The sequence below is a fragment of the Geotrypetes seraphini genome, chromosome 14, assembly GCF_902459505.1.
Source record: "Geotrypetes seraphini chromosome 14, aGeoSer1.1, whole genome shotgun sequence".
NCBI lineage: Eukaryota > Metazoa > Chordata > Amphibia > Gymnophiona > Dermophiidae > Geotrypetes > Geotrypetes seraphini.
In genome coordinates, this window is record NC_047097.1 from 28,468,854 (window position 1) to 28,496,790 (window position 27,937).

Consider the following 27,937-nt stretch of genomic DNA (forward strand, 5'->3'; position numbering starts at 1 on the left):
GGGTCATTAGGGCATAGACAGGGGGTGGGTAAGCAGAGTGGGCAGACTTGATGGGCTGTAGCCCTTTTCTGCCGTCATCTTCTATGTTTCTATGTTAACCATTTTTGTCACTCTTCTCTGGACCCTTTCGAGTAGTACTATGTCCTTTTTCATGTACGGCGACCAGTGTTGGATGCGGTATTCCAGGTGGGGGGCGCACCATGGCCCGGTACAGCGGCATGATAACCACCTCCGATCTGTTTGTGATCCCCTTCTTAATCATTCCTAGCATTCTGTTCGACCTTTTCGCCCTGGTTATGATGATGTGAATGAAACCTTTCCTCCTCCAACGTAGCACACTGCACATGTATTTTAGCATTTGTAAAGACGTGTTTAGGTTGAGGCGAAAAATAGCACTCATAGAACCGATTCCCAAAAGAAGATGCTATTCACCATCCCTCTTCTCCTTCGCTATCCACATAAATAAGGCCACAAAACATTTTTAGTGAATGTCTTTTGCACTTGCTGATTTTCAAAGGTAAATAATGCAGATAGCTGACCTACTACTTATGGGGAATTTAGGAAAAACCTAAAAACATATCTATTCCTGAAGTATTTAGGTAACTGACCTGTACAATCTTAGTCCACAATATCTGATCTCTAGAGCTGTTCATCACTAGCTCTTAACTTTGTTAATTCTACTCAGTCTGTAGCATCTTTTAATCATTGTAAACCGCATAGAACTTCACGGTCCTGAGGTATATAAACTGTTATTATTATTATCAAAATACTTGAACAAACAATGCACGGAGCTTGCAACCATAAGCCTGTCTGAAAATTTCCCCACTATGTAATTTCAGTATAATTATGACTGGGTAAGCTTTGCATTTTTACTAAGGTTCCTATTATTCCTATTGACTGAAAGATTGTGGTTCCTTTTGGTATGGTCACCCATTTATAGTTTTAACTAGATAATCTAAAAGCCTATGGGGCTCATTTTCAAAAAAGAAAGACGTCTCGCCAAAATGTCCAAGTGCCGCTTTTCAAAGCCAACTTTCTGGCCATCTTGCTAGACTTCTCAGCCGCTGTGCATCCAAAGTTCGAGGGGGCGTGCTGGGAGTCGTGTTATGGGCAGGCTTAGCACTTAGATGTCTTGCACTGATAATTGAACATTTCCTAAGACGTCCAGGATAGAAGTTAGACATCTGGAGCTAGACCTGTTTTAATAGAGCCCAATTGCCAAAAAGGAACCCAGTGACCAGATGACTACTTGAGGGATTAAGTAATGACCCCTTCACACTCCCCCAGTGGTCACTGACCCCCTTCTCACCCCACAAAGATCTAAATGAAACAGTAAAGCAGGACGTGGTATGGAAAAGCCTAGTAGAGCAGCACACAGGTGTCTTAAGTAGCCTGGTGGGTGGGCTAGTGAGCCATAAAGAGGAGGAGCCAGGCCCATAAGACACTCTAATCATGACATTTATGGTGGAAAGTGCAAGGCCATCAAAACCCAGACTTAGACATCCTATCAAAAATGCCCCTCTTATCAGTGGCGTAGTGAGGGTAGGGTGCCTGGCATAGTGACGCCCCCCCCCCCATATCTCTTTAAATCTTCACCAGTGGAAGTAGTTTCTCTGGCCTGCTACTCGCACTGACCTTGGATTCTCTTCGACATCACTTCTTGGCCCCATGACCAGGAAGTGATTTCAGAGAGGAGCCAAGCTGGCGAAGTTGCTCATGCTGAGGAAGATTTAAAGAGGTGGGGGGAGGGAAGGGAGGGGCGTGAGTGTGGCATGAGGGGGTGGAGATGTGCTGGTGCCAAGATGGCACCCGGGGCAGTCTGCTCCCCCCCCTCCCACCACCTCCCCCTCTATATGTTACTGAACAGATTTAAAGTTGAAATCATTACAATTTTTCACTCTGAGACCCTTTTGCTGAAATGTCTGAAATCTGGACTTTGTGTAGCAGTTTTATCTACAAGTAGAGCCTCACTGCAATATTATTACATGACAATACCGTTGGATACATTCTTTCTGAGTTACTACCAGAGGAAAGCTATCTCCTTGCGACACAATCCATAGCAGGCAGTCCTGTCATACTTGTAAATCTACTCAACAGAATGCATAGTTTTAATTTTAATTACAGCTGGAAGTGCATTTGAAGTGCGATATCTACTTGTCCCCTGGAAAGGCCTACTTTCCAAACTATTGATATACAGTCGATGCCCTACACATAGAGAACTGCATTTTATATCCTTTGCTTTTGCCCTTGTTAACTTTTTATCCTGAAGCGGTCTATCTCAGGATTCACTTTAAATGTGCATGTATTACTTTTAAAATTTTATATGGTATCTTCATCCCTCTTGTCCCTTTATTGTGGAATGCTTATAGATTCTCCTATGCAAGAGGCACCCAACAATTCAAACTCTCCCTTCCTTCAATGAAAGGAATCAAAGGAGTCAAGAATTTCAGTCAATCCTTGGTTTTCAAATTGTCTCAACTATGGAACGAACGTCCTCTTATTTTAAGGGGTCCTGGTCCTTTTCAACTTTTTCGTAAATCCTTAAAAACTATTTTATTTGCCAAACACTTTGGAAACTAGTCATATTAATATTTTCTGACTTACTTTAAGTATTTTTTTTAGTTACTGTTAACAGAGTCAAGCTCCTTTCTGACTGAAGACCCGGTATACAAAGTTTTAGTTTAGTTTATAACAGTTGCTCATTGTATTGAATTGTCAAGTCCATATCAGTGGGATTCGTTCTGGCGTTTTAGATTGTGGAACATAGGCTGCCTTTGCAGCACATTATTTTCTGGAGTGTTTTCTTTGGTGGATGATGATTGCATGTTGTTTCTAGGTTAAGCAGATAGTATTCCATCAGACTCCTCATGCAGATACTGTAGCCAAAACAGCCCGTGTTGTCAACTCCACTGTTCTATTTTTTCAACGTTAACAATTATATATATTTATATTTACAATATATATCTGTTCTATAGTTTACACTTTTATATTGTTTTCAAATGATGTTTTTAATATTTAAGCTTTAAGCCTTTGTACTCTGATATTGTTATTGGCTTTCCAGTTGTTTTTACTTTCTAGATGTTTTTTTAATCCATCTAATTTATACCGATGTATTTATAAAGTAAGTATCTTCATTTTAGACTGCATGACTCCTAACACAGGCTCATTTCCAAAACATGGCCATGTTGAGTTTTTTTTTTACTGTCCATTTCTTCATGTCATGAATATTTGTAGTGGAGTGATACATTCCTCCCTGTTGTCGACATGCAGTTCTTTGCTATTTTTGCTTAGATGCACAAAACTCTCCAATCGTACCGCGTGGTTTTCTGTGCAGTCGTACATTCTCTGTTTCTAGCATGCAAATGAGGTCATTAATATTAAAACCAGCCATCGAATCGATGGCCTAACATTGCATCAGTAATACTGACCCAAAAAGACCACAGGTCTGCCTGAGTTATTTCATTTTTACACACACACATACAAAAAAAACCTCAGCAGCAGGGATGCTCACTCCCTCCTGATGCTGCAACCCCTCCCCCACTGCAGAACTGACCCACCCCTACTTTACCAAAAGTTGGCAGGAAGGATGCCAACACCCCCCCTCCGAACCCCCCTGTACCTCTAAAATTAGGACAACAGCAGGAAGGATGCCCAGTAACTCCTGCTTGCAGGCCCGCCACTCCAGAATGGTGGGCCTTCCCCTTCCCATTGCATCTTGGGCTACATGGGGAGGGGCCTTAACCTTTTCCTATCATGTGCCCCAGAAGACGGGACATTCCAAAAATGACATAGACAGTGGATAAACAGTCTGTATGGACTAATAAAGAGCCAGGAACACAAAATATTTGAATTTACAGACTTATGACTTATTTACATTATGTTTACAATAGTCGTAAATGATAACGATGAATAATACAAAACTTTGCTAAAATAATTACGATTGGAACCAGCGTAACATAAAATTTATTACGATAGGAAAAGGTTAAACATCTGAGCCAATCGGGGCCTTAAGCTCCTCCCTGTGTATCCTGGGATGCACCGGGAAGGGGAAGGTCCACCATTTTGGAATGGCAGGTCTGCAAGCAGGAGGGACTTAGCATCCCCCTACTGTCATCCTAATTTAGAGGTACGAAGGAGGTGTGGAGGGTGGATCAGGGGGAGCATCCAGTGGCAGGAAAGAATGGGCATCCCTCCTGCCAATTTTTGATAAACTGGGGAGGGGAGGGGTTTTTTTTTTTGCAGCAGCAGCAGAGAGTGGGCATCCCTCCTGCCGATTTTATTCAAGTGCAGGCGAGGTAGTTCACCTGGCATGAGGGTGGGGGAGGTCACAGTGGCAAGATGAAGTGGGCCTCCCTCTATTTTGATTCTGGGGGCCGGCAGTGGGGGTGGGGGGTGAGGTTGGCTCATATTTTTTTTTAATGGGGCAGATATTGTGCATGTGTAACACACACACAACATCTGTGCCATTTAAAAAAAAGGAAAAAGTCTCAACAGCTGAGTGGCAGGAGGCTGCTTTGGGACTTCCCCAAACCGGCTCTGTGCATCTGTCAAAGTCGCTCTCACAGCAATCGATCAGACGGGATTACAGGAAACCTCCGCACAAATCATTTATTTATTTATTTATTCATTCATTCAATTTTCTATACCATTCTTCCAGAGGAGCTCAGAACGGTTTACATGAATTTATTCAAGTACTCGAGCATTTTTTCCTGTCTATTCTGTTAGGCTCACAATCTGTCTAATGTACCTGGGGCAATGGGGGTATTAAGTGACTTGTTCAGGGTTACAAGGAGCAATGTGGGTTTGAACACACAACCTCATGGTGCTGAGACCATAGCTTTAACCACTGCTTGGAACAGAGGTAACAGAAAGGATATGACAGAAATTTATAAAATTATGAGTGGGTGTGAACAGTTTAATTTAATTTTTCAAAACAATAAAACAAAGGACACTCCATAAAACAAGCTGAATGAAAAACCTCAGAATTTTTCTTTCACACAACACTTATCCTGTGGAATCTGGTTAAGGTATTTTACTAAATATTAACATGTTATCTGCCATGCGACCCATTTTATTCCTATGAGCCCTGCTGCAGATAACATGCTATCTTTAATTTGCATGCAGGGTTGTTGGAACATTTATCACCATTACAAAATCGGCCAAAAAGATCGGCCCACAACAACCCACATGTCTTTGCGACCATGTTTCATTTATTTATTTAACATAATAGATGACGGCAGATAAAGACCTAAATGATCCATCTAGTCTGCCCAACCTGATTCAATCTAAAAATTTGATGGTTTGTTTTTTTTCTTCTTCTTAGCTATTTCTGAGCAAAAATCCAAAGCTCTGCCCAGTACTGTTCTTGGGTTCCAACTACTGAAGTCTCTGTCAAAGCTCACTCCAGTCCATCTAAACCCTCCCAGCCCATCCTCCCCCAAATGCCCATATACAGACACAGACCGTGCAAGTCTGCCCTGTACTGGCCTTAGTTCTTCAATATTATTTTCTGATTCCAGATCCTCTGTGTTCATCTCACGCTTTTTTGAACTCTGTCACCGTTTTCATCTCCACCACCTCTCTTGGGAGCACATTCCATGCATCCACCACCCTCTCCGTAAAGAAGAATTTCCTTACATTGCTCTTGAGTCTACCACCCTTCAACCTCAAATTATGTCCTCTGGTTTTACCATTTTCCTTTCTCTGGCAAAGATTTTGTTCTATGTTAATACCTTTCAAGTATTTGAATGTCTGAATCATATCTCCCCTGTCTCTCCTTTCCTCTAGGGTATACATATTCAGGGCTTCCAGTCTCCTATCATTTTCGTCGCCCTCCTCTGAATCCGCTTCAAGTCTTCTTATGTCCTTTGTCAGATGCGGTCTTCAAAACTGAACACAATACTTCAAGTGGGGCCTCACCAACGACCTGTACAGGGGCATCAACACCTTCGTTCTTCTACTGGTTACGTCTCTCTTTATATAGCCCAGCATCCTTCTGGTAGCAGCCACTGCCTTGACACACTGTTTTTTCGCCTTTCGATCTTTGGACACTATCACCCCAAGGTCCCTTTCCCCTCCCAGCATATATAGCTCCTTCCGAGTGTTAATCCCCAAATGCATTACTCTGCATTTCTTTGTATTTAATTTTAGTTGCCAGATTTTAGACCATTCCTCTAACTTTTGTAGATCCTTTTTCATGTTTTTCACTCCCTCCTCAGTGTCTACTCTGTTACAAATCTTGGTATCATCCACAAATGGCAAACTTTTCCTTCTAACCCTTCAGCAATGTCACTCACAAACATATTGAACAGGATCGGCCCCAGCACCGAACCCTGAGGGACTCCACTACTCACCTTTCCTTCCTCCGAGTTAGTTTTATAGCCCGTCCCATCCAGGAGCCCAGAATTGGTTACAGTGATACATTCACAGTGTTTTGGCGGTACAGGATTAAGGGTACATTCACGTTATACTGCCGGGTAGAATAAGGGAAAGGAGGTACATTCACAGTACATTGCAGCAAAGCATCAGGGTATATTCACAGTATACTAGGGAGGTGGAGTGGGGGTTACAGAGCTACATTCACTCTAGGCTGGGGGCTTTAAGTTTAGATTGGCACAAGTTATAGTTGTAAGTGCCGGAGGCATTTGAGGCCGCATTTACAATAACTTGGAGACATCAAGCCCTACATCTCCTCACTGTTCTGTCCGTCTTAACACATTCTACTTCTAGATTTTCCCATGTGCTAATCTCAGATTTTAACGTGGAACATTTTTGAGGTATTTTCCATTTTTTGAATTTCAGGTCAGTAACTAATGTTGGCATTAATGCACAGTACCTACAAAAGTTAACACGCGAACCCACATTAATTCTGCGTTAGCCAGTTAAGGCCTTATTCTATAAATGGCGCCCTAACTATAGCTGCCTAGCGACACCTAAGTTCTGGATCGGCGCCTAATTTTTATTTTTCAGTTGGCTTAATCTGCATGGTAATTGACCACACCGGTTTTCAGCCAATCAAAAAAATTAATTAAACGATTTAAAAGTTTGATGCCGAAGTCTTAAGACGCCTAGTGATGCCTAAGTGGCGGTGCCCTCCCACGCCTAAGGATGCCTAACAACGCCTATCTCAAACAGTAGGCCTGGTTATAGGCAGAGAATAGTTAGGAGTGGTTGAGTTAAGAGCCATTAGGCATCTGATATAGGCACCGCCAAATTAGGTGAGTAAAAATCTGGCCTAATGGAACAGGGCTTATGTCTAGGGCGCTTAGGTGCTGCTAGGTGTGTTTTCTATATAAATGGCACCTATCGGTTGATTGACATCAGCGCCAAGTGGCGCCTACAATGTAGACGCACTTAGGCATTGTTTATAAAATCTAGCTCTTAGTGCATGCTAATATGAAGGTGCTAGCTGATTAACACTTCCATGCCCATTCTCTGTCCACGGCATGCCACCTACAAAGCTAATGCACCATTTAGCATGTACAAAGAGGCAAAATACCAAAAAACGCTTTAACGTATTTTTGCGGTAGACTCTTTCTCATGCTAAGTGTACATTAGGCTTAACATCTTTTAGCAAAAGGGCCTCTCCCTCTCCCTCTGTATTCTGTGCATTAACTTTTCTTTCTAGACTTTCCTCACACCCAAAATACTATACACCAGGGATCTCAAAGTCCTTCCTTGAGGGCCGCAATCCAGTTTTAAGGATTTCCCCAATGAACATGCATTGAAAGCAGTGCATGCACATAGATCTCATGCATATTCATTGGGGAAATCCTGAAAACCCGACTGGATTGAGGCCCTCAAGGAGGGACTTTGAGACCCCTGCTATATACCAACTTCAGCTTTCCTTCTCTGCAGCCCAAAATGAAACAGTGTAAGTTAGAGAACAAAATGCCTCACCCAAGACCATCTCTCTTCCCTACTAACTCCTTAACTTCCTTTCCTCTTGTATCTATGAGAATGTTTATTCTCGGTGGACATTGCTCACATGGTGTCATTGCTCACAAGTTCCCTTTACTGTCTCTAACTGGTTACCTGTGCCCATTTGTCTCTTATTTCTTTTTCTTCATAGTGTAGGACAATCTCCTCTGGTCGCCGTACATGAAGAAGGACACGGTACTACTCGAAAGGGTCCAGAGAAGAGCGACTAAGATGGTTAAGGGTTTGGAGGAGCTGCCATACAGCGAAAGATTAGAGAAACTGGGCCTCTTCTCCCTTGAACAGAGGAGATTGAGAGGGGACAAGATCGAAACATTCAAGGTACTGATAGGGATAGACTTATTAGATAAAGACAGGTTGTTCACTCTCTACAAGGTGGGGAGAACGAGAGGACACTCTCTAAAGTTAAAAGGGGATAGATTCCGTACAAACATAAGGAAGTTCTTCTTCACCCAGAGAGTGGTGGAAAACTGGAATGCTCTTCCAGAGTCTGTCGTAGGGGGAAACACCCTCCAGGGATTCAAGACAAGGTTAGACAAGTTCCTGTTGAACCAGAACGTACGCAGGTAAGGCTAGACTCAAATAGGGCGCTGGTATTTGACCTAAGGGCCACTGCGTGAGCGGACTGCTGGGCACGATGGACCACTGGTCTGACCCAGCAGCGGCAATTCTTATGTTCTTATCCTTCTACACCACAACCCCAATCCAATTCCATCTTCTCCTCTGTCTTATCACCCCCTGTACTTTCACCTTCTTGACTCCTCTTCCAAATTTTTTTTTTTTTAATTTCATTCCACTGATATTGCAATTTTTCAACTCAGAGTAAGTAGTTTCTTACATACCTTTCTCTGTCTCATTACAAATTATGCCAGTGAAGCCATCAGGGCAAATGCAGTAGAAAGTGGAGTCTTTCACACCAGTCAAACACGTGCCCCCATTCAGACAACGGTTTACCCTACAGAGCTCACCTGAAAGAAAATAAAAATCACTTAAGTCTTAACAGTGTAAAACAATCCAATAAACTAGAAGCCTCTCTCTCTTTTACTAGCCCTCATCACAGCAGAAAGAGTGACAGACAATTTCATAGTGATCAGAAGATCAAAAAAAGATAATATAGTAGAATCTCAGTTAACCGGTACTCGGTTAATTGGCGCACTTGCCCAACCAGCAAAAAAATTGCTGGTGAAAAATAAAAAAGTTTCCCCCCCCACCCCCCCCGAGCTGCAACTCCCCCTCCCTCAAGCCCTGAAGCAGACGGCGGTCCTGAGCTATGAACCCCATCGCTCCCTCCTTTCCTTACCCAAAGTGGAAGCTGGTCAGCAGGAAGCAGAGCTCAAAATAGGCTGCTCGCGGCCAGCCTCAGCAGGACCTTTCCTCTGACGCATCACTTCCAACATGTGAGAGGAAAGGCCCTGTCGGGCTGCAAGCAGCTTGTTTTGAGCTCTGCCTCCTGCTGACCGGCTACCACTTTGGCGTAGGGAGGGAGTGAGTGAGGAGGTTGTGGCTCAGGACCACTGGTGCTTCGGGGCGGGAGGGAAGGGGGAGATTGAGATCTGTGTTAAGACAAGGTTTCTAATAAAGCACTCTGAATCAACCAGAAAAACAGTTATCTGGCATCCACCAATCCCCATGGGTCCGGATATCTGAGATTCTACTGTATTCGCCTTGTCATATAATGGAATGCAGCAGCATCATTCATGGCAATCCAGACACATATTACTCCTGGCGGAATTCTGCATGTGCGGAAGAGCGGTTCATAAAAATAGTCGGGTCTAAGCCAACACAGGAGGATGAAATGACCTGCTGTGCAGCAGTCCACTTCCTCCTCTATTGTCCCTGCCTTTACTGAGGGGCTGAGGAAGTCTGAACTCGCAAATTCCATCCACAAAAACATATTAAGCATTAACATTTAGAGGGTAGATATTCAGCCAGCAGCGGGGAGCAATTTTCAAGCCACCACCAGCGTTATTCCCAGATATTCAGTTCCAGGCCATGTTCAGGCACTTGCATTGAATATCCAGAGCTATGAGGCTGGCTATCTATTATGCGATTAAGTGCAATATTCAGCACTTAACCACCTAAGTGACACCGCATAAAGATAGGACCGAGTTTTGTGTGGTCTGATTTGGCCGCTTAACTAAAAAAAACCAAAAAAAAACAAATGATCTTCCTTAGTTTCCCTGTCTTCCTAAATTTCGACCTACTCCTCTCCACTTTTTACCTTTCAAATACTGACAAATGTTCTACTCCGTACAACTCTTGAAATGACAAATGATCTACTCTTCTCAACGTTAGTAATGACAAATGTTCTTCCATTATAACCCCCTTCCATAAATCTTTTGTAATCCGCCTTGAACCGCAAGGTAATGGCGGAATACAAATCTCTAATGTAATGTAATGTTAAGTGCTGAATATCAGCACTTAAACCCCCGGGCCAGATAGCCAACTTTCAGTTTAGTGGTCTTTGTTGATATTCAGTGGCATTTAACATAATAAGGTAAGCATTGCCATGCTAGGTCAGTCCGAAGGTCCACAAAGCCCAGTATCCTGTTTCCAATATGGCCAATTCAAGTCACAACTACCTAGCAAGATCTGAAAAGAGTAAAGCAGATTGTATGCTGCTTATCCTAGAAATAAATAGTGGATTTTCCCAAGTCCATCTTCATTTATCCAAACCTTTTTTAGACCCTGCTAAGCTAACTGCTTTCATAAGAACATATTCTCTGGCAATGAATTCCAGAGTTTAATTACACATTGAGTTTTAAATCTACTACTTGGTAGCTTCATTGCATGCCCCCTAGTCCTAGTATTTTTCGAGAGTAAACAAGAATTCATGTTTTATCAGTTCCACTTAGTATTTTAATATATATCTATCATATCTCCAAGCTGAAGAGCCCTAGCTGCCAAAGGCATTGGGGGGGGAGGGGGGGTGAACTGCCCCGGGTGTTGTCTTGGCAGAGGCACCAACGCCTCTCCTCCTCTCTGCTCCCCCGTGTAGCTCTTTAAATGTTAGCCGGCGTGAGCATCTTCCATCTTCTGCTCACACCGGCCTTGGCTCCTTTCTCATGTCACTTCCTGGTCACAGGAAATATTTTGCCCAAGTATTTTTTCATGGAGGAGGCATGTCTGGGAGGTAAAGAGTGGGTGCATCTATGACAATCAGTTAGCACATCAACATTGCTACATACTAACCGATTAGCACAGGTTTAGTGTGAGTTCTTACCCCATACAAAATAGATGGTGGTACTATGGATTCACATGCTAATGGCTATTAATGGAGAAATGGCATGTGACTATTAATGGAGAAATCATAAAGTCAGCCATTTTACCCATGTGGGAAAATGGCCTTAACGCAAGGGAAAGACATGAATAAGAGCATGCACTAAGCAGATTGTGGTGTAGTGGTTAGAGCTCAGCACCCTGAGGTTGTGGGTTCAAACCCTGCACTGCTCCTTGTGACCCTGGGCAAGTCACTTGATCCTCCATTGCCCCAAATAGACTCTGAGCCCACTGGGACAGATAGGGAAAATGCTTGAAGTATCTGTATGTAAACCGCTTTGAATGTGGTTGTAAAACTTCAAAAAGATGGTATACAAGTCCCAATCCCTTTCCCTGCCACAGCTTTGTAAAACAGCTCCTAGTTGTCTAACTCGAAAATAATCATTAGATGGATATCAAAGCTCTGAAGGGATAAAGTTCCAAACCAAAAGAGCATTTTCACAGAAATCTACAGCAAAAAACTACTTGTAATGACGCCTTCTTGATAATGGGATCAAGAACTTATTTGTTCCCACTAATCTAGCGATCTGGGATGAGAAGCCTGCCAAAAATAAATGTGACAAGCATGACAAAGCTATACCATAAACTAAGACTCTTAAAGGACACGTGGGCATAATATTTTAAACTCTATCCTTGCCCCCTGAAACCAGTTAGTCTTCAGTATTCTGTAAATATTACAATTCAGCCAATTCAGTAGGCAAGACCTTGCCACTGAAATAACTTAATTCATCTGTGACTAGCTTTCTCAAGTTATCCTTTCTTCATCAGCAAAACAGAAATTATAACTCTTGCACTGAAGGAAAATAGCTCAGCCCCAAAGAATTCTGGCAGGATAATCATTTCTAAGAAATAAAGAGCCAGCAGCAGACATTGCAGATAGTGGATAAATTCAATCCATGTAAATGTTTAACCCATGTGGCTATTTTTCTAACAATACAATAGAAATGGAACCATTCCGTAGAAACATGACAGCAGATAAAGGCCAAATGGCCCATCTAGTCTGTCCATACGCAGACTCTTTCCCTCTGAGAGATCCCATGTGCCTATCCCAGTCTCTGTTTTGACCATCTCTTCCGGGAGACAAAAGAAAATAATCATTTGTGCCAGTGGAAGGTACAGTATCAACTAATGAGCTGTCAAATTTTACTTTCCTGTTAGTGCCTGAGCCAATCAGCGCTCAACCACTGATCAGAAAGTAAAGTAATGACAGCTAAGACCTGTCGGTAAATTTGTGGGCGCAGATATGGCACAATGACGTTAGGATCACTCTGCGATTAAAGAGAATTGCTTGGAGTGATCATTTTAATATTAATAACCGTTTGCATGGCAGTATCGGCGACTGCCAGAAAACTCGGAAAAGACCTCGGTAAGCCGTTTTGATAATCCGCCCCTAAAATTCATGCACGTTAAGCCGACTGGAACCGGTTTGGCGAGCCCGTTAAAAGCAGATTTTAGTTTTGAGAATCTGCCCCTCAGTCATAAGGATCAGCAAGAGCACTTTATTTAACTGGTTAAAGCACTGGGCATGACATCCAGAGTGCCCAGTTCAAATCCCATTGTGATCGTGGGCAAGTCATTTAACCCTCCATGGCCTGATACAAGTTTGGAATGTGATCTTTCAGGGGCCAGGGAAAGAGCTAGTATGCCTCAGTTACTACTGAAAAAAGCTGTGAGCAAAATCCAAGTAAATAATTAAAAAAAAAAAATCTTTATTGATTTTCATATATCAACCTGAACGCCAATGTGAAGAGCTGTATCAAAATCGGAGCCCTGCCGCCGCATGTTCCCTCTGCTGCAGTCCCGTCCCTCCTCTGACGTACAGGACCGCGGCAGAAGGAACGTGGTGCAGCGGCGGCAGGGCTCTGATTTTGACACAGCAATTCACATTGGCGTTGAGGTATACCCCGGGCCTAGAAGAAATGCTGCACATGATTTAAGACTGGGATAAAGGCAATATTGCAATTTTTTTAAAGTCAAATTATTTATATCTACAGAAAGTGCAATGATTTTTGGGTGGGTACATAAGTTATTGCACCTGATGGAGGGAGGGAAGGAACGGTGGGCCAAATCTCGGCGACAGCAGGAATTCTTTGGCAGGCCAAATTTTATTACCCCCGCGGGCCAGAGTTTGACATGTCCGCTTTAGGAGTCAAAACGAAGTCTAATAGACATCAAACAAAAAGAAGACCGTATTGTTAATGTTTTGGTTCTTTTTTCAAGTTTTTTTCTTGTCTCTCTTGACAGACTTTCATTAGGATTATTTACTTTATCTGCGGTAGGATGTCGATTATCCGAACTAACCTCAGCAGAGAGCAGTCCAGATAATGGAAAAATCCAGACGAATAGACATCCAGATGAACAGATGAATAGACATCCTTGTTGAAAGACACACACTTTAGAGCGTTACAAGTAGAAATCTGGAACGCTCTTCCAGAGGCTATTATAGGGGAAAGCCACCTCCAGGGATTCAAGACAAGGTTAGACAAGTTCCTGCTGAACCAGAACTTACGCAGGTAAGACTAGACTCAAATAGGGCACTTGTATTTGACCTAAGGGCCACTGCGTGAGCGGATTGCTGGGCACGATGGACCACTGGTCTGACCCAGCAGCGGCAATTCTTATGTTCTTAAAATAACAAATGTGATATAACTTTTTTTTTTTACTGTATATCAGGTATAATGTGATAACTACGATACAAAAAATTTTAAAAAATAAAGAGAAGCAGCAATCTGGATAATTGGACATCCAGATAATCGGAGTTTGGATAATCAGTGTCCTACTCTCATACTTATTTCCAAGAACATGGTATACCGCAAGCAATCAAAAAAGCCAGCAGTGGGAACCTAAAGAAAGTACTGGGAGGACTTCTATGGTCTATTGCCCAGAAATATTAAAGAAAAGACAATGTATAATGAGTGTGAATATTGGGCAGACTGGATGGGCTGTTCAGGTCTTTATATGCTGTCATTTACAATGCCACTATGTAAAAAAAAAAAGGCAAATATGCAGTTTACAATAGTAGTAAAATCAGGGGGTAGAAACAGAAGGAGAGGGGACAAAAAAAAAAAAACTCATGATGGAGATGAACCAAAAGATTCTAGAACACAGGAGGGTCTTGAGTAATGATTTAAATTTTGAATAGGAAGGCTCAGAGCAGATGTGGGGTGGAAAGGCACTCCAGAGGGAGGGACCTAAATAGCTGATACGAAATAGTGAGGCAAAAGGATGGGAGTGAGGGTACCACAAGAAGGTTGGGTGATGAGGAATGAAGAGAGCATGAGGGATTGTAAGGAATAAGGAGTGAGCTAAGGTAGAAACATAGAAACATAGAAGATGACGGCAGAAAAGGGCTACAGCCCATCAAGTCTGCCCACTCTGCTTACCCACCCCCTGTCTATGCCCTAATGACCCAATTTCCTTATCTTGACCCTCGTAGGGATCCCACATGGGTATCCCATTTATTCTTAAAGTCTGGCACGCTGTCTGCCTCGATCACCTGCACTGGAAGCTTGTTCCAATGATCAACCACTCTCTCTGTGAAGAAATACTTTCTGGTGTCGCCATGAAATTTTCCGCCCCTGAGTTTGAGCGGGTGCCCTCTTGTGGCCGAGGGTCCCTTGAGAAAGAAAATATCATCTTCCACTTCGACACGTCCCGTGAGGTACTTAAATGTTTCGATCATGTCTCCCCTGCCCCTACGTTCCTCGAGAGTGTAGAGCTGCAATTTGTTCAGTCTCTCTTTGTACGAGAGACCCTTGAGCCCCGAGATCATCCTGGTGGCCGTCCGCTGAACCGATTCAATTCTGCGCACATCTTTACTGTAATGTGGCCTCCAGAATTGCACACAGTACTTCAGATGAGGTCTCACCATGGCCCTGTACAACGGCATTATGACTTCAGGCTTTCGGCTGACGAAACTTCTATTGATACAACCCAATATCTACCTTGCCTTAGATGAAGCCTTCTCCACTTGATTGGCAGTTTTCATGTCTGCACTGATGATTACTCCTAAATCTCATTCTGCTGAAGTCCTAGTTAAAGTTTCTCCGTTCAAGAAGTACGTCCTGCATGGATTTCCGCTTCCGAGGTGCATGACCTTATATTTCTTAGCATTGAAGCCTAGCTGCCAGGTTGAGGACCAACTTTCCAATGTAAGCAGGTCCTGCGCCATATAATTCTGTAAACTGCATTCACTTACTATATTACATAGTTTGGCGTCATTGGCGAATAGTATTATTTTACCTTGAAGCCCTTGAGTCAGATCCCCTATGAATATGTTGAAAAGGAGTGGACCCAGGACCGAGCCCTGCGGCACTCCACTGGTCACCTCCGATGTTTTAGAGAGGGTACCAATAACCACCACCCTCTGATGTCTGCCACTCAGCCAATCATTGACCCATGCAGTTAGTGTCTCTCCTAACCCCATCGATTCCATCTTGCTTAGCAGCCTGCGGTGTGGGACACTGTCAAAAGCTTTACTGAAGTCCAGGTACACGACGTCCAAAGACTCTCCCAAGTCCAACTTTCTTGTTACCCAGTCAAAGAAGCTGATGAGATTGGATTGGCAGGACCTACCCTTGGTGAATCCATGCTGACTGGGATCCCGAAGATTCCCTTCATTCAAGATCGTGTCCAATTTGCTTTTAATTAGTGTTTCCATGAGTTTGCACACTATTGATGTGAGACTCATCGGTCTATAATTCGCAGCCTCTGCCCTGCAACCCTTTTTATGCAGAGGAACGACATTAGCTAATTTCCAGTCCAGGGGAACTTTCCCCTTACTTAGGGAGAGATTGAATAGCTCAGCCAACGGTTTTGCCAGGACATCGCTCAATTCTCTGAGCACTCTTGGGAGGGCTGGAGAGGGCTTTGACAGACACTCCAGTAGTTGGAACATGAGGGTATTACCGGGTAACCTTTTAGTCTGTGTCCCGCAGATGACGGAGTGGGCTTCGATGACAACTCCAGTAGTTGGAATCTAAGAATATTGCTGGGTAGATGTCTATAGTTTATGTTCCAGAAATGCAATATTTTATCTTTCTCCGTGTAGAATACCCCCACCCCTGGAACATTGCTCTCCCCACCCTCAGGCCCACATTTGCTCCTTGGTGGTCCAGTGAGGCATTGGAGGCAGAAGTGAAGCCCCCCCTTGCTCCTGCTCCTTGAGGCTGGCTTGAGAAAATGGCCACCGTGACTTCTTATATAGTATATTAAGATGAAATAGGGCATGATTTTACCATTTAGGGTGCAATTCACAAAGGGGCGCTAACTGATTCAGCATGCACAGGAATATAATGGGCATCTTAGTGTTTAGTGCGCGCTATTTTCAGTTAGCACCCCTTCATGAATTCCCCCATCTGACTAAAGTCATGCATTATTCCCTTAACACAAGTGAGTTAATTACCTCTTAAATCCCCCCCCCAAAATCTAATTTAACCTTTTCCTATCGTAATACGTTTCATGTTAACGGTGGTTCAATTCGTAATTATTTTAGCAAAGTTTTGTATTATTCACCGTTATCATTTACAGCTATTGTAAACATAATGTAAATAAGTCATAAGTCTGTAAATTCAAATATTTTGTGTTCCTGGATCTTTATTAGTATGGGACATACGATGAAAACAACATTTTTGGAATGTTCCGTCATCCGGGACGCACGACAGGAAAAGGTTAAACATTAAAAATTCTAATTTAAATATTTTCTTTAAAAAAATTATCTAATTCAAAATGTCACCATAAATAATCTAGAAGCCTATGAATATATTTAACAGCAGTCTGTCGTGTGTTTCTATGATGAAAAGATCCAGCAATTATTCATTTTAGTCACTAGGTTTCAGTATTTTTCCCTCCCAGTAGTGTAGCAAGGACGAGAGGTGCTTGGGGTGGTGGTGCCCCTCCTCTGCCCCCCTCCTGCCGTGCGGATGCTCCTCTTCCCTACCTTGTACCTCTTTACTTCTCCGGTACGAGCAGCATCGCCAAGTTGCTGCCCACCTCCGCCTCGGCTCTCTCTCTGGACCCGGAAGTGACATCAGAGGGAGAGCTGACGCTGATGCGAGCAGCAGGCTGGAGTTGCTGCTCATGCTCTCTGCTGGGCTTCTGTTTAAGCACCACTCCTACACATCATATATGAAGTTCTAGTTTTTGATCTGTTGAGTTTTGTGTCGATACTATCCTCTTTCTATTTAGGAATCCTTTGTGTCTGTCCCACACATTTTTAAATTCCATCACTGTTTTTGTCTCCACTACCTGTATAGCGAGATCATTCCAGGCATCCACCACCCTGTCTGTGAAGGAACTATTCTAATGCCCTTTCGATAAGACTATCAGGTAAGCTGATTAAAAGATTGCAAATCATGCAGAAGTAGCACGGCTGGTCCTTAGGAAACCTCGTAGGGAACAAGCTTCTATTGTTAATAATTCTACTGGCTACCCATTTTGGCTCATATCAAATTCAAGATCTGTTTTTACATTTAGAGCAAGTTTGTCTTTACATTTAGGGTACTACAGAATATCTAGATCATAAACTACTTGGCATGAGACACGCAGGGTGTTACAGTTCAGACACTGGGTGCCACTGGGAATTCCTGCTATTAGAAAGAACAGGAAAGCCAAGACCAGGGCAAGGACCGTTTTGGTTGCAGCTCCTGGATTATGGAATTCCCTTTCTCTTGAATCATGGATCCAGCTTCATTATGCATGCTTCTAAATGAAGGCTAAAATACCATGTTTTCCCCAAAATAAGACCTATCTCAAAAATAAGCCCTAACGTGATTTTTAAAGGTGCTCCTAATATAAGCCCTATCCCAAAAATAAACCCAAGTTAAGATCGACCCCTGAAACCTCTCCCAAATATCCCCGACACCATCCCTGACACTAGTGTTGCCCGATGCAGCATCTTTTCTCCCCTCTCACCCATCCCCTTGTGCAGCATCTCTCTATCCCTACCTCTCATCCCCCTGCGCAGCAGAACCCCCACCGACCCTCCCGTTAGACTGACATACCGTACCTCTGAAGTAGAGAGCTGCACGGGAACAGGGACGACGGGAATCCCGCGAAACCCGCAGGGATCCCGCAAGTTCCCTCTAGGGTCGCAGGGATCACGTGGGGATGCCCCCTAGGGTCGCTGCACTCGAGCTGCGAAGCTCGTCTTCTTTTTCCTACCTGCCCTGCCACAGCACACAGCTGACCGGAAGTCTTCCACAATGTCAGTGCTGACGTCGGAGGGAGGGCTTAAGCAAAGCCTTCCCTTCCTCCAACGTCAGCGCTGACATCGGGAAGACTTCCGGTCGGCTGTGTGCTGCGGCAGGGCAGGTAGTAAAAAGAAGGCGAGCCTCGCGGCTCAAGCTCCATTTTGCTTGCAGATGAGGGCTGGGAGGTGGAACACAAAAGGGAGTGCGTTTTTGGCACAAGGCATCAACTTGGGAGAGAGGATGGAGGAAGGGAGGGAAAGAGGTAGGGGAGGGAGTGCGTTTTGGATACAAGGCATGAACTTGGGAAAGAGATGCTGAGGTGGGGGAGGGAGTGTGTTTTTAGACACAAGGCATGAACTTGGGAAAGAGGATGGAAGAAGGGAGGGAAAGAGATGTTGAGGTGGGGGAGGGAATGCGTTTTTGGACACAGAAGGCATGAACTTGGGAGAGAGGAAGGGAGGGAAAGAGATGCTGAGGTGGGGGAGGGAATGCGTTTTTGGACACAGAAGGCATGAACTTGGGAGAGAGGAAGGGAGGGAAAGAGATGGTTGTGTACACAGGAATGGAAGAAAGAAAAATTTCTGGTCATAGGGAGGGAGGTACAGATGAGAGGGAGAAATATTGTGGTGGAAAGGGAACAGTGGGACAGATTGAAATGGATGCAAGAGGGAGGAATGTTGGACATAGTGGTGAAAGGAATGGAGGGAGAGATGTGGCATGGTGCTGGAGAGGGGTGTTAAAAGGAGAAATGTTGGGCATGGGGCTGGTGGGCAGGCACGAAAGATGAGAAAAGGATAAATTCTGGACCATGGTAGGAGGAACCAATGGACAGCAACAGAAGAATTTACAGAAGATGGGAAAGCGGAAAAAAGAAACTGGGACCAACTTTATGGAAAAATAAGTCTCCAGACAACGAAGGTAAAAAACGAAATTTATTGACTAAAATATGTTAGCTTTGGGAAATGTATATAGCAGATGTATTTGTATTGTGTTCAAAAGAAAAGGAAATGCATTTCTGGTTTTATTTCTACAGTGTCGAAGCACTCGTTGACCCTTGCTGTGACTGGTGGGGATCCCCAAGCACCGCCAACAGAGACGGCCAGAACTCCCCTCCACCAAGCGCAGCAGTCGCTGGCAGCATCCATAAGCCACTGAGGTGCCAGCATCTGTGACTCAGGGACACTACTATTGCCTGCCAAGCTTGGCAAAAGGGACCCTCAGCCAACTGCAGAGGAAGTCCTCAGCTGAAAGCTTGGAGGTCCTCATCAGCTGAGTATTTATATTTTATATTTACATTAGAGGCTCTGGTAGAAACCCGTTTACAAAGTATGTATTCTTCCCAATTAATATTTCCAAATTAATAAAGCCTCTTTGCTTATTTGTAAATGGGTTTCTACCAGAGCCTTTAATTCAGTAGCATAATTAAATGAAATAACTATTTCTGAAGTTTATAGGGACGGGCGGGGACGGAGGGGATTCCTCACAGAGACGGGTGGGATTTCTGTCCCCGCGCAACTCTCTACTCTGAAGCCTCCCAAAACAGCAGCGGCGGTGGCGGCAGCGCTATGAACGGGCTGCTTCTTGGCCTTCCCTCTGCTGCCCACAATATAATTTTATTAACAACACAAAATGATTAACCACAAAATTAAACTACACAAAGCACACTGTATGCTTCTGAACATTAATTCTTACCAGAACACAGATAATCCCTATGTAAATAGGGGACCAAAATCTAAAAGTTCTAATATATACAAAGGAAACCCTAAGATTTAAGACTCTGCATGCAGTACAACCCCAGAGAAAAAAGTAAAAAAAAAAAGCATTTCTTCCTGAACAGTGCAAAATACAGACGGCAGCTGGACATTCTCAAAACTGACTCAAGTCAATCAATAAATTAAAAACTAAACCCATTCCCCCCTACCTTTGTTGTCTCTCTAGGCTGTGCCTTAACATCTGTCCGTTTGGGCCGCCCTTCCCCCACGGCGTTCTCCTCACAACGTCATTGCACAAAAGCGCGGGAAGTGGCTCCTCGCGCGTCCCGCGCCCGATCCGGAAACACGTTGCGACGTCAGAGAGAAAGCTTCCGGTTGCGTAGGAGCCGCTGAGACCGGGAGGAAGCGGGAGCCGGGCCGAACGGCGGCTGAAAAGCGTTTAAATGGGAGTAAGTATATGAATTAAGAGAGCTGGTCTGAACGTGCAGGATGTTCGGGTTTAAGAAAGGCAACCTTTTCACCATTTGTATTCATAAGGCCTTCTGGGGTCCTTCTCTACAACGTTTGGGCGGGGTTCTAAAGTTATTACTTGACTTCTCATGCGGGAACAAAAATATAATTGCTACTTCATGTGTTAAAATAAATGAAGAAAAACGATGGAATTCCAGACAATAAAGGACATAACGAGAGTCCTTGAAGCCACATTTCACCCTCAGGACGCAAAAGAGATGGTTCTGTTCCCTTCTGAAAGCCCGAACACAGCATATATTACTATTTTGGGAGACAGGTGAAGTCTTGGTCCCGAACTCGCTTTTGAATGTGGTTTTGCCCTTCTAACAGGAGAGGTCAGAAAGATAGGTGTCTATTTTTCTAGGAGGATTTGTTTGTTTCCATGTTTATGATTTCTGCTCATTATATATTGCCAATGTAACTACTGGGTAAAGTTTAGACCAAAAGAGTCCTCAAAAGCCTTGTAAGCCAACCAAACCAAACCAAAATAAAGGGACAAACAATGAAAGCCTTTTCAACCAAGAAAGTGAGCACCTTCTCGGTTAAAAAGGCTTTCATTGTTTATGGTCCCTTTATTTTGGCATTATATATTGCCACCGTATGCTCTGCAGTAATATTACTTGAGAACTGTAAGTGCATTTTGTTCAAATGCAATTTACACTCTTTTCCAATTATATGGTTTAAAGTAGACCATGAAGAATTATATATCTAGGAAGGGCATCTTCCGAAGGCCAGAGGATAGGACAATCAATCCCATAAACCGCAAAGCGGAATTATTATAGAAAGTAGCAGTAAAATAAACAGAAGCGTTAGATGGCGAAGGAGCCCAGAGGTTCATTGAGAGCACTAAGAACTGTTGTAATTTTTTAGTGTTTGTAAATCCTGGTGCACTGTAATGTCTGAAAGAGCAGCGTAGCTGGTTTTAAGAAAGGTTTGGACAAGTTCCTGGAGGAAAAATCCATTGAGAAAGACATGGGGGAAGCCACTGCTTGCCCTCTATTGGTAGCATAGAATATTGCTACACCTTGGGTTTTGGCCAGGTACTAGTGACCTGGATTGGCCACCGTGAGAATGGGCTCCTGGGCTTGATGGACCATTGGTCTGACCCAGTAAGGTTATTCTTATGTTTATCTGGCATCATCGATCGCATATGTTTCAAGTAGCTGGACCTTTACTATGGAACTCGGTTCCAGATTCCATCCATTCGATTTCTGATTTCCTGGCATTTCAAAAAAGTTTGAAAGCCTACTTCTTTTGACTTGCCTTAAAATTAGGCCATTTTGTAATTGCTTGGTTTTAATTAGTTTAAGGTTGTTTACAGAATGCTGTTATTTTATAATGATCTCCCATGTTCTGTTTGCTTATGTATGTCATGGTTTTAATTATGTATATATTGTTATATACATAGATGTCTGATATGCTGGCTATAAGTGTAGTAAATAAATCATTTCTGCAACAGTAAACTTTTAAATTTGTAACAAGTTTCTTACATGTATATAGCTAAGTGTCTATTACTGATCCACTGGGCCTAGCAGCAGTTTGTTTCCCCAATAGTGACCAACCCAGGTCACAAGCAGGGGCGTAGCAAAGGAGGTTGGCGCTCGGGGCAGCAGTGTCTGGCATCACTGTGCCATGTGCCCTCCCACTCTTCCCCAGCATGTTGGTGCCCACATGCCTCTTGAAATGTTCACTGGTGCAAGCAGCATCTTCCATCTGCGCTGGTTTTGGCTCCCTTCTGACATTACTTCCTGGTCCCGTGATCTGGAAGTGACATCAGAAGGGAATCGACGCCAGTTGAAAATACTGCTTGAGCTAGCAAACATTTAAAAAGATATATAGGGGAGGGGGCGGAGAGGAAGAGGGGTGCCGGTGCTGGTGCCCCTGTGAAGATGGCGCTCAAGGCAGTCTGTACCTTACTATGCCACTAGCCATAAGTACCAAGTAGAAACTTGAATCGTTGCAACATTCTTTGCTACTGATCCAGGGCAAGAAGTTTCTTCCCCCAATCAGGCTTTCAGGATAGCCACAAAATAAATGAGACATTTCTATATATTAGTCTCCAACGTATGCAAATTTATTTCATGCACGTTAATTGTGGATATGCTGGGCTTGAGGTCACAAGGACAGGTTTGGCAAGCTCTTTACTAAATATACCAGCCTTGGATTAGAAAGTTCAAAAGGTGCCCTACCCTTTGTAAACTTCATACAATGTTTCATCTTTGTTGACCATTAATTTATATTTCACATTATTCTTAAGCATCTTTAATCCCATGGTATAAAGTGTTTCTATGATGGGTTTTAATTTTGGAAAGTACATTTTACACTTTTTCAACCCCCATTGTTGTACTTCATACTGTTTGGCTTGCGTATGGATATGAGTTGTGTGGCATATATATATCTCCAAGATTTATCTCTTTGCCGATGATACCAAAGTCTGCAATAGAATAGACACACCAGATGGTGTGAATAACATGAAGAAAGACCTGGTGAAGTTTGAAAAATGGTCTAAAATTTGGCAGCTAAAATTTAATGCTAAGAAATGCAAGGTCATACATTTGGGCTACGGTACAGTTTAGGGTATGAAGAACTTATGTGCATGACAGAAGAGTGGGACTTGGGTGTGATTGTATATGATGATCTTAAGCTGGCCAGACAGGTTGAAAAGGTGATGGTGAAAGCTAGACGGATGCTAGGTTGCATAAGGAGAGGTATTGATGCAGCTGTATAAGACTCTGGTGAGACCTCATTTAGAATATTGTGTACAATTCTGGAGGCCGCACCTTCAAAAAGATATTAAAAGGATGGAGTCGGTCCAGAGGAAGGCTACTAAAATAGTGTGTGGTCTTCATGATAAGGCGTATGGCGGGAGAGGGGAGATATGATAGAGACGTTTAAATACCTACGTAGCATAAATGCGCATGAGTCGAGTCTTTCATTTGAAAGGAAACTCTGCAATAAGAGGGCATAGGATGAAGTTAAGATGTGATAGGCTCCAGAGTAATCTGAGGAAATACCTTTTTACGGAAAGGGTGGTTGATGTGTGGAATAGTCTCCCAGAAGAGGTGGTGGAGACAAAGATTGTTTTTGAATTCAAAAGGGCCTGGGATAGGCACCTGAAATCTCTCGGAGAGAGAAAGAGATAATGGTTACTGTGGATGGGCAGACTTGAAAGGGCCAATTGGCCTTTATCTGCTGTCATGTTTCTATGTTTTAAGTTGAGGAAGTACCTTCCAAAAATGACTTATAATTGTATTGCAATTACACAGACAAGTCATCAGTGTATTCTTCTGCCTGTCGCCCTGCTCTTGCCCCGAATATCTCCTGCCCTTCCCCGCACTGCAAACCCATGGTTTTAACCCGCGGGTTTAAAGCAGATTAAAACCACGGGCTTGCGAAAAAGTTTAAAAAAAAAAGATTTTGTGCTGCTCTGCCGGGCTAAAGAGTGATCCCAGCAGTCAGTTGGGGGCATGATTCCAATCGCCCTCATTTGCAAACATGAAATTCTTCTGAATTGCACGTGAACTTGTTAAATATTCACATGATTCATTCCAGCCTTCAGATAACCTGTAATTAACCGAAATTGAAGATGAGACTGCAGAACCTCCCAGAAAGAAAGGATGTGTGGAAAGTTATTCAGATTAATTTCATTTTTCGGCTGCATGATATTCTACTCACTCAAGTGACAAGGGCAAAATTTTGCTGCTCAAGCGTCTTACTGTTAGTGCAACAGATTCATCCATCGTTGCTGGCATCAAGAAACATTTGCCACATTTAATAGGCACTTATATTCCTGTTCATCCCCTTACACCAGGGGTGACAAACTAAATCACATAAGGGGCCGAAATCTAAAACACAAGCTAAATCACGGGCTAAATTTTTTATTAAGATACTTAGTCTTAGCAGAAGTATTGATTCTTTCTCACCCTGAGATACCAGCTTTTTCAAAAGTTCTCAAGGGCTGCTGCTTGAACCTGTTATAAATACTAGACCCATGGGAGACTCCAAGCTCCTGAAAAAACCTTTCCTATTGGTACAATATAAATATTGAACACAAGGGCAGACAAGATCCTTGCAGAATTCCCTTCTTCATTCTCATCATATTTGATGTCACTGTTGAGCAGTGATTGAGGCTTCTCTCACACAAGGGCTGTGAGCACTGCCCCCTCAGCATCTGTGGTTGACACAGAGAGCAGACAAAAAAACCATTGAATTCAGTGACATCAAATATGATGAGAATGAAGAAGGGAGTTCTGCAAGGATCTTATTTGCCCTTCTGGTCAATATTTATATTGCACCAATAGAAAAGCTTGGAGTCCATTACCGCTTTTATGCAGATGATATCCACTTTTGTTTTCCCCCGCGATTGGGGGAGTGCAGTTTGTTGAGATGAAATTGGCGGAGTGTATGGAATGCATAACAACGTGGATGCAAGATAATAAGCTAGTTTTGAATATAAAAAAGACAGAAATTATGTTTTTTGGAAATGATGAAATCCTGCTAGAGCAGAAGGAGTTGAAGATAAGAGATGGTCTGTCTTGGCATCACATATCAAGATGCTAGGGGTGATTATAGATGCACAGCTATCCATGCAGTCACATATTTTGCAAGTTGTCAAAGGAGCATTCTTTCACTTACGATTATTGTCAAGAGTAAGAAATATGATGTCTAGGTTTGATTTTCGAACGGTGGTACAGAGCTTGGTGCTATTTAGATTAGATTACTGTAACTCCCTACTTTTAAGTATTGCAAAAAATAAAATTAAGGCATTCCAAGTTGTGAAAAATGCTGCGGTGAGAATGATTACAGGGGTAGCATGGAATGAGCATTTAACACCGGTACTAAAGAGTCTCCACTGGTTGCCAATTCAAGATAGAATTGAGTACAAAATTTTGATGGTTATTCACCAAGCGATCTATGGGGTAGCACCGTGGTATCTAAAGCAGTGTTCTTTCAACTGCCGGTCCACAGAAATTTTCTGCCGGTCCACAGGGCTGGCACGTCTATCGGGCCCAAGACAGCGTTCTTCAGCTGCCGGTCCATAGTGCAATCAACACAGCATCTTCAGGCCGGCTCTCCGAGTGCTGCAGTGTAGAAAGCCGTGGGAAAAGGCTCCTACCCACGTCCTGCGCCTGAATCGGAAGCCTTCTCTCTGACGTCGCAACATCAGAGGGAAGGCTTCCAGATGAGGCGCTCCAGGAGCCGCTACCCACAGCTTTGTACACTGCAGCACTCAGGGAGCCGGCCTGAAGACGCCGCATTGATCGCACTGTGTATCGGCCCAAAGATAACACCAGGGGGGCAGGCCAGAAGGCAAGCCACATGGAGGGAGAGAGACAACAATGGTAGGGAAATGCTTTTATTTTTTTATTTAGTGATTTGTCTGTTTTTTTTAATTTAGTGATTGATTTGTCTGTTCAGGAAGTAATGCATTTGTTTCTTTTCCTCTGGGGTTGTACTGCTTGCAGAGTCTTGCATCTTAGGGTTTGTTTGTGAATATTAGTACAGTACTTTTAGTTTTTGGTCCTGCATTTGCATGGGGTTATTTGTATTCTGGTAAGAATGAATGTTGAAGAGCATACAGTGTGTTTTAATTTTGTGGTTAACCATTATGTGGTGTTAATACAATTATATTGTGTGTATATATGAAAAATGAATGAAAAAAATGGTGTTACAATTAGTACTATTATGGGGGCGGGGTCTGGCCCATGACTTAACCCAGTGTTCTTCAACTGCCGGTCCACAAAATAATTATTTTATTTCCGCCAGTCCATAGGTGTCAAAAGGTTGAAGAACACCGATCTAAAGCAAGTATTGAAACATTATATACCATCTTGTTAAGATCTGAATCTTCCATAAAGCTATCAATAGAGGCCCTTAGTGAAACCCATTACAAGAAGACGCAATGCTCTGCCAGGATGTTTGAGGTTATGTAAGAACGAGATGTCTTTTAAGAAGCAATTAAAAACACATCCATTTGTGAGAGCTTTCTACTAGGTTAGATTTTGATACCCTATTTTACTGAAGTTTTGCTGGTTTTATACTAGTTTAAGGATGTTAGATAATGAGTCAATGTATTATGTTTTCCTTGTAAACGGCTTAGGTTTTAGGGGGTGTAGAAATTTTTAAAATAAATAAATAGTCAGACTTAAGACCTACAAGTACTGAGGATAGTTGCATGACTCCTGGCTAAGGCCACCACCATAACAGCCAGTTAAAATGCAGGAAGTAGAAAGAATTTTCCAAAGGCAGAATCAACCCTCACAAGGAAGAAGCTCGATGTGGCCAGTGTTTGGGCTCTCTGCTTAGCTGCCTCTTACATTCCTCAGCCTTGTCTTGGACACAACATCACGCATTAGCTGTGTGTTTTAGACCCAAGACACAGAGAATTATCTAGGGATTAAGACCTTTGCTCCATACTGCACTTCAGCATTAACAATTATACCCACCCCCCAAACATTTGACACCATGAAAGCTGTCTCTAGGCCAAAGCAATGCCATACTGTAAGAATGTGGGAAGCACATCTGGAATACTTAATATACAGATGTAACCCTAATACATCCCACAGACAGGAAATAAGCAATTTCGAGTACAGCTTCTCCTTAATCTGACTTTTTGCATCATTGGCCTTCAAAGAAACTGCACACAAATTAGATTACTAAGATTTAAAGTTTCCAACACTTGGGCAGGTTACTTTTCTGATCCTCAGCACAGCCAAATGACTGAGAAATGTGGGATTCACTAGGACAGAGTTAACCACGAAAAGGATCATTCTGAGTTGATATTGTGGGACTCCTGGTCTCAAACTATAACAGATCAGAGAGAGAAATGAGGGGGAAGAGGAGGCTACAGCCTCTCCTGGGGATTTCTGGCAGAAAGCTAACCGCACATTCTCCCTCTTGCTCCCTCCCCTCAATCTGCCGATCAGCAAACAAAGTCATGCAATGGCTGGCACTCACCCTCGGCTGCCAGTACTACATAGCAAGCGGTGAAAGTGAGGAAAAGTGCCCCGAATTCCTTCATCTCCTGGATCAGTCGCCTGCTCGCTCCGATCCCCAAAGCTCCCTTTGCCGACCTCGGGACTCTGCGCCTTCTGCTGAGCAGCGCGCTCTAGCTCGCCCTCTAGCGGAACTGCAGCGCCTCTCTCTCCATGGAAGCTGAGGCTGCAGATTGCAGAGCCCAGCTCGTAACAAACAAGACTTCCGCGCCGCCAGCTTCCCTAAAGCTCGGTTGTTGTTTTTTTTTGCTCTGTCGGCTGCTCCATGCATTGGCGACTTGCATGCACAGTGCAGGAACTGCCCCGATTTCAA

The 27,937-nt window shown here is 43.3% G+C and overlaps 1 protein-coding gene across 4 annotated transcripts in view; it reads right to left on the minus strand.

The window, feature by feature from the left end:
* Nucleotides 1-27,737, minus strand: part of MFGE8 (milk fat globule EGF and factor V/VIII domain containing) — a 107,247-nt gene extending 79,510 nt beyond the window's left edge. For all 4 annotated transcript variants that reach the window (XM_033920093.1, XM_033920095.1, XM_033920094.1 and 1 more), the window contains exons 1-2: nt 27,587-27,737; nt 8,781-8,906 (exon numbers count right to left, since the gene is read on the minus strand). In XM_033920093.1, coding sequence (XP_033775984.1) covers nt 8,781-8,906; nt 27,587-27,650 — 190 coding nt within the window. In that variant the 5' untranslated portion in view covers nt 27,651-27,737. The remainder of the gene's footprint in view (nt 1-8,780; nt 8,907-27,586) is intronic.
* Between the last annotated feature and the right edge of the window lie 200 nt (nt 27,738-27,937).